Source organism: Eretmochelys imbricata, chromosome 3, assembly GCF_965152235.1.
Source record: "Eretmochelys imbricata isolate rEreImb1 chromosome 3, rEreImb1.hap1, whole genome shotgun sequence".
Lineage (NCBI taxonomy): Eukaryota > Metazoa > Chordata > Testudines > Cheloniidae > Eretmochelys > Eretmochelys imbricata.
This window is the reverse complement of record NC_135574.1, coordinates 196,572,519-196,580,450: the sequence shown is the minus strand read 5'-3', so window position 1 is coordinate 196,580,450 and position 7,932 is coordinate 196,572,519. Positions and strand designations below refer to the sequence as shown.

At 40.9% G+C, this 7,932-nt stretch overlaps 1 protein-coding gene across 1 annotated transcript in view; it reads right to left on the bottom strand.

Moving 5' to 3' along the window:
- Positions 1–1,122: 1,122 nt before the first annotated feature.
- The window catches only part of WDPCP (WD repeat containing planar cell polarity effector), a 271,495-nt gene continuing 264,685 nt past the window's right edge, over positions 1,123–7,932 (bottom strand). Inside the window, exons 17-18 of the mRNA XM_077812039.1 lie at positions 7,832–7,869; positions 1,123–1,943 (exon numbers count right to left, since the gene is read on the bottom strand). Coding sequence (XP_077668165.1) covers positions 1,893–1,943; positions 7,832–7,869 — 89 coding nt within the window. The 3' untranslated portion in view covers positions 1,123–1,892. The remainder of the gene's footprint in view (positions 1,944–7,831; positions 7,870–7,932) is intronic.

Genomic DNA, 7,932 nt, shown 5'->3' with positions numbered 1-7,932 from the left:
TCTTTTCTTTCATGTCCTACATTCAGCACAAAAACCTGCAGGGAAGAAGAAGGAGGCTGAATATGGTCACAAGGTTGAAGCACAAAGAAAAACATATGCCCATTTTCAGCTAAATCCCCATTCAACACTTTTCTAGGACAGAACTCCAAGAAAGCCATAAAGGGATTTTATTAAAAACGGAGATTTTAGGAAACAACATTCTTGATCTTATGTACATTTCTAGCATCACTTCCTGTATATTTTTAAACTGAAATCCTCTTAGCATGCAAAGTAAATAGATTATGATATACTGAAGGATTAAGGATCACTGTCTGGTGTCAGATTAATCCCACATATAGACCATCACTTGTACTGACAGAAATATGGCTTCAATTCAGCAAAATAGCTCTCTAGCTAGGTAACACATTTCAGCATTTTATGTAGAGCAAGTGAGAGATTTCCTTGATCTGTTGTTGCACTGCATCTATCTCAGAAATTAAATATAAATCTGTATCATATGCAACACATGCTCTCCTCAAATTACTGTAAGGATGCATAGTGTAACCATCCATTATACATACAGCTGTGTGTGGCGAAATGTTGTAGTAAACTGCTGTTTGTTTCACAGTTCTCACTTTATTAATATTTTCCCCATTGAATATGTAGAATTTTATGCACTTACCAGTTTCGTTCACTCAAGACATATGCTTTTCAATATGTTGTAATAGCATATTCAGATATGCCTGGTACAAACAAACTGCTAAAATATGTTGGATTTTTTATTACTACCAAACCCACCATCCACTTAGTATATGTTAGACTTCAGCAGCCTTTTGACTCTTGGGGGGTGGGGAGGAATGGCTGGACCAATGAACAATAAATCGATACATTTTAAATAAACACAGATTTTCTCAACACAGTATTGCTAAACAGTTTGATTTTTTAAAAAAAATTTTTTTAAAATTTTTAATCCATTTATTTAGCGAAAGTACCATTTTTCAAGACAGTAACCAAAAAGCAAATTCAAGTAGATTTCAGTTTTACATAACTGACTGGTCCAAAAGATCAAGCTTACTCTATATGTGTATATACAGTAACGTACAATACATGTGTACATACATGATATACTGGATCAAATGGTAGGAAGGAAGAAACGTCCTAAAGTTCTTTTTCTCTTTTAATAGTTCCGGAACAAGTATAATAATGAAACAGGTTAAGTTGTCTTCTCTGTAGCATTTTCTGTTAGTGGCTAGGAGAGCAAGATTAAAATCTGGACTCCAATGGAATGATGTTTAAAATCCATGGCTTTTTTAAAGGCAAAATAATGGTTATTCAACTAAGATGATATATGTAGATATGAAAATAGAGAGCATTCTTAGAAAAACGCTGCTGACTGTGAAAAGCTGCTCTTTCACAGAGGTATCCTGAGTGAAGGTTTTATCTGCTAGTATCTTGGTAGAATGGTTTTCAGAGCCTTAAGTGGAAATTCAAATCTGCATCCAAATGAAGATTGTTAAAATATATAATGCATGGAGAATTACAGAGAATTTGCTCTGTGAGGTTTATGGATTTGTTTAATGGAAAAAAAAAAAACAATCTTTCAGCATTACCATTTGTACAGTAATACTGGTATCCATGATTATTGGATTTTGTATGTCATCGGATGTCATGATGAAAATTTCACAATATTGCTCTTGATAAATAACCGTGGGTCAGTTTTTGCAGAGAGAGGTGCCTATAAATCAATAATTCAGTGTTTTAAGCAGAACATCGCTGAAACTTTTAACTGAATTTTCTCTTGAAGGGCCAGATCCAAAGGTAACTGAAGCCAAATGAAAGACTGATAAATTTCAGTGGGCGTTGAATCAGGCCTCAGGTATTTTCTTTTGAAGTGAAAGTATTCATATTCTTGATTATACTAGACCAAAGTGTACCACTTTGAGAGATCCACTTCCTCCAGTCTCCTGGGGGGAAAAACAACAACATAAAATTACTCACGTTAGCGTACAGAAATTAAATGCAACGATAGATTAAAAAATGTACCCTTTTTATTTTTAAGAAACTCCAAAACAAATACAAGGAAACACAAACCTACCTAAATATTGACTCCAATTAACCTCTGTACGGACGCTTATTTGCAAAAGCGAAACCTTATTTTGTTTATCTTTATTTAAATTGTATAATAAACGTTCTAAAATTGTATTAATGCCAGTATTACTAGAGCCAGATTTGTAAAGACAGGGATGCAATTCTGTAATCTTAATGCAAGCCTGCAAATACTTGATTTAGGTGCATATAAATTGGGGGGCCCCCTAATGTGTATGCAACAAATGCATGTGCATAACTGAGACCTCGCCCGTTATTTTTTGTAAGCAACATGACAATTAATGAAAACAGTATGTGCCTAGAATGCTACATGTTGTTGGCATCCTACAAAAAGTATGAAAACTTTGCTAAGGAAAGTGTTATGCTGTAGTGAATCACTGCTTCCCTTACGATTACATATGAGCAGAAACCTCTTCATGATGCAAAGAAAACTAGGTGTGGAGCTGAAATCAAAGGGAAGCGGGTGTATGTGCCCTACTGTAGTTTACAAAAAACATTAATCTGAATTGAGGAAAAAAAAAAGGTGGAAAACTGGCAACAAGAAAGGTATGTAAGTTAAGGCTGCTGCAGGATTGTGTGTGTGCTGGCAAGTTCAGTGGGATTCATGTGACTTTCACTCTTTCTTTTCAAGTGAGGAAAAAAAAAACACTCTTGCAACCTAATGAGGAGCATTTACCAGAGCAGCAGCTCCATCTTATGGTATATATATTCTACCACAGAGATACACATCACCTTCTTAAACAATGCTTCAGTGCACAATGCATATATTACTGCTGTGCATTTAGGATAAAAGTATTTCGACAGCTAGAATTTTGTCTTGATGTAAATACTGCATTTTAGTTCCAGCCCGTTTGGCATTTTCGCTGCTTGGTGGATGAGGAAAAAGTTGGAGAGCATGTTTGTAAGGAGGCACTTGGCCTTTACTGGATAAAGCTCTGTGCACCATATAAATACCAACAGCTCTTTATAAAGAAATGAAAGGGTTTCCCCCTTCCTCTATATATAACTACTCCACCACACCCCTAAGCATTATTATATAATGCTGAAACAAGTCATCTTTCCTGCTGAATTTCATGCATAGCCTCTATCACAACTCTCAAAGGCAGATCTTGCAGCAAAGTTTGTGAATGGTAAGATTCTCTGTCGTCTTAAGGGATGTAAGACTCTTAGAACTTTCATTTGTTTCATTGATACTGGACATCTCAACTCTAGTTCCCATAAAACCATTTCAAACTCCTGGATAATTATTAATATCACTCTGTTTCTAGGTGCAAGAATGTAAAACCTGCTCAAATCCTGGGGTTTTTGTCTAATGTTTCAACACTAGACTTTGTCTACATCTCTATGGTAACCATACTGCTTTGATCCTTTTTCTTCCTAAATCTTCCTTCTATGATTGACAGCCGTCTTGTCTTCTGCTATGAGGGTAGCACGGGAATTCTCCCCTGTGGGTGTGGTGGCCATTTTAATTAATCTATAATAAAATAATTAACTTTGCGCTTACATGGTGCCAGGCTCTCCGAGAACTGTACAAAATATCAGTAAGCAGTATTGTCCCAGTTTCAGATCAAGATACTGAACCACAAAGAGGCCAAGGCCTGCATTTTCAAACGTGTGCAATTTGAGACACCTGGAGTCTGATTTTCTAGATGGAGGTGATCAGCCTCTCTGGAGACCTACTTGTATCAAGTTAGGCAGCCAAAAATTAAGGCACCTTAAATGAGAGGAGACTCTGAAAATGTGGAGCTTTCTCAAGATCACCCAGGTAGAATAGAATTGGGAACAGAACTTGAATCTCGTGACTTCCAGTCCCTGAGTTCCAGTCAGCTGAACTTGAATGCCAGATCTCTAACATCAGAGATGTTTGGATCTGACTTTCCACACTCAGCCCCATCTCTACCTCTAATCACTAGATCAGCTGGACTTACAGGGGCCAGTGATGAGAGCACCGCTAACCATTTCTTCTACAAAATAACTAATCGCCTTCAAACGGCAAAGCCTTTCTTGGTCAAATATCTGGCTATGTGACTGTGATTTTTCTGGACCTGGCAGGTGAATGGGAACAATTTCCTGCAGTTTCAGGGAGGATTCACAGTGAGCAAAGAATACACAGGTAGTGATGTACGTGCAGGAGATTGTTTACATGATGCTGTGGATATAGTCTCAGCAATGCCCCGGGGTCTCCACTCACCTAGGGAATAGGCCACTTCTGACCCCCATCTCTTTGGCATAGCTCTGCCCTATAGGGCAAATCAAATCCTCAACGTCCTGGCCACAGAGGTCTCCCTAGCAGCAGAACGAGGGCAGTTCCACTGTGCAAGAAATGGCTGGGCTCTGGGTATGCACCCCTTTTGTGGCACAGAGCCCAGCACTGTGAGGGGCCCTTCTGAAGCAATGGACAGGAAGCAAAGCCAGGCTAGAGGAACAGCAGAGTGAAGGTGGGCATACACTGGTGCACTGGAGGGATAATTCAGCCATTGGGCTTCACAGCCACTCTGTGGCTGTAGGTGGGAGGGTTCCTCTGGCTCACCACTGGAAATATCCAGAGTACAGCCCCAACTGGGGCTGGGTGACAAGTCACAGGTTTTGGCCCTCTGAGTGCATGCATTGTAATGATCTCTTAGTTGGAGATACATCTCCCTAAAGCATAAGCCTCGTTCCCTAGAGCTTTGGCAATATTGATACTGAATTCAACAGGCTACTCTACCAGGCTCGTTCCATGATTTTTCAATAAAACAACATTCAGTACAATTAGCTGGACAAAAGGGAAACCTTCTTCCTTCTCCAAGATCTTATGAGAACATCCAATATATCTGGATAGAGGAAAAGCCATTTAAAAAAACCCTAGAATGATGGAGAAGAACACCCTCTTGATTTTGAACTTGTACAGAACATTTAGCACGCAGTGTATCATGCAAAGGACGAACATGCATGTGATATTCTATAACAATACATTAACAGGCTGTACAAATTACCTAGGTAAGCACTAAAAATTCAGGAAATGTCCAAGTTAATGTTGCTTGTATGGCATTGAAATATGGTTCCACTCTGAAAAGTGATGTTAAAATGGCTCCATCTTGCTTCCTTGTGTAACTAGAGTCATTGTCATAATTGACAGGTTTCAGAGTAACAGCCGTGTTAGTCTGTATTCGCAAAAAGAAATGGAGTACTTGTGGCACCTTAGAGACTAACCAATTTATTTGAGCATGAGCTTTCGTGAGCTATGCAAGGTAGCCTATTTCCTCTTGTTTTTTCCTACCCCCCCCCCCAGATGTTCTGGTTTAACTTGGATTTAAACTTGGAGAGTGGTCAGTTTGGACGAGCTATTACCAGCAGGAGAGTGAGTCTGTGTATGTATGGGGGTGGGTTTTTGGAGGGGGGTGAGGGAGTGAGAGAACCTGGATTTGTGCAGGAAATGGCCTAACTTCATTATCATGCACATTGTGTAAAGAGTTGTCACTTTGGATGGGCTATCACCAGCAGGAGAGTGAATTTGTGTGGGGGGGTGGAGGGTGAGAAAACCTGGATTTGTGCTGGAAATGGCCTAACCTGACGATTACTTTAGATAAGCTATTACCAGCAGGACAGTGGGGTGGGAGGAGGTATTGTTTCATATTCTCTGTGTATATATAAAGTCTGCTGCAGTTTCCACAGTATGCATCTGATGAAGTGAGCTATAGCTCACGAAAGCTCATGCTCAAATAAATTGGTTAGTCTCTAAGGTGCCACAAGTACTCCATTTCTTATTGTCATAATTGCTCACCTCAGTGACAAAGATACATTGTTATTGCATTTTCCTCCTTGCAAGCGCCAACCCAGCTCCGGGAGATGAAGCAAGATTCTCTTTCCCCCTGCGTATCAAACAGAATTGTCTACCAAGTTTTATTATTTGAATGACTATAGCAGCTGGGAGCCTTAGTCACGGACTAGGACTCCAGGTGCTAGGTGCTGTACAAACCCAGCTCGTAGTGGTCAGACAGAGCAGTGCACACCCTCAGCAACATCTGTGCAATTCCACTGATTTCAGTGAGTATCATGTGAACACATTATCATCAAAGGCAGAGTTTACCTTGCGAAATCTTTATTGTATGTGACTATACACAAGAAGAACAGAACTCGGCCTGACTGTCAATCCCAGCCTGAATTTGCAAGGGTGACAGTCAGGAAAAAAACAACTCCTCCTATTTTGACTTGTAGACGGCGCACATTTGATTTGGAGTCATTGAGAGACAATGGACACAAAGTCCCACTGTTTTAACAGTCACTTTTCAGAGCAGAACTACACTTTATCTGCTCCATGGTCACCTGCACATTACGACACAGTCTTTTCACAATCAAATGAGATCATGTAATTAAAGATCAGAATGTTCTTCCAACCCTAGACACATGTACATCTTGTTCTTTGCTCCACCCCCCCCCCCAGGTATGGTAATTTGTCATTGGGGTCTAGCATATCGTTAATGACCCAGACTAGTTAATACAGTAACTTCCCTTATCTCTAGGGAATCTGAGTAATTTTGGGAGCACCCATGTACTATACTTGTTCTTTTCAGCCAGTAGCACATCACTCCTTAGGTGTTCTGGGGAGAGGAAACTAGCTAACATAGCTACACATGCAGAGAGGAGATTTTTTTTTCTAAGGTACATTTCAGGAAAGCAGACTGATAACTATTAAGAGAACTTAGCAGTAAACATAGGTACCCTATGTACATCAGCAAATGTTCACAATTCCCCTATACTGTGCACTTCTGGCCAGCACAGAGAGGGCAGGGTTGGCTTAAAGAGGCAGCTGTGAGCTGCGGCGATCTCTTGGGGGTGCACAGTTACCACAGTCAATTCTGTGCCATCTGGGACTGCCCCGCCCTCCCTCCCCCATCACAAGAGAGTGCACTGGAGCATGAGGGGACTGGAGAGGGTGTGGCTGGAGCACGTTGCTGTGTGTGGATCCTGGGCTGACAGAGTTGTTCCTGGAGAGTTGTTCTACTTGGCACAGGTTGTTTTTATGATGGAACAAAAGTGTATTTTCACACCGTTCTTGGTGGGGGGGGCGGATGGAGGCCAGACAGGTTTTGCTCAGTGTTTTAAAAATCACCTTTTTGTACACAGGCCAAACATTGAAAATTTCCTCCCCCCCCACAAGGTGAGTTTCAGACCATTATAAGCAACTGTAAACAGGGGCTAGAATGGAAACTAGTTTGTAACCTTAACGACAGTGGTTATTGCCACACCGCTGAACAAAAATAAGGTGAATGTATTTCTCCTCAAAGAGCCTGGACTGACAGCTCCAGAGACTGGCAAATTCTACATATCCAGAGCTCTACTACAGCACCGTCAGCAGCCACAATGCAGATCACCCCACTCACACTGCACCACCCCAGGACAGCAAAGTCCTTCTAGGAGGTGAAGGGCAATTTAAGTCTTGGTGCCTCTTTAAACTCTTGGTCTCGCTGCTGAAACTGCAGGCAAGGGTGCCAATTAGTTGGAAACGTGGTGGCTGTTTCTGTGAGATGGATGTGGGCTGAGACTAATTACCCATTTCTCCACCAAATCAATATCCAACATGAACAGATTTTGATCACTGGTGATCTAGGATGGATTCAAACCATGAAGGTCTGGCTCCATTTTACAAGCCCTCTGGATGTGTCCACTGACCAGAGTCCTGCATTTGGATGAAAGATGTAGTTTATACCAAGGTGCGAAAAAGAGTAGAATGCGGGGGGGGAGAGGGAGAGGAAAGAAGTGTTACCTGTTCTGTGTGAACGTCCCCAAAATTCCCTGAACTTGCTGGAAAACAAACAAGCAAGGTTAATATGTGGCACTTAACTTTTCCGCCTCCTTGATAGGATA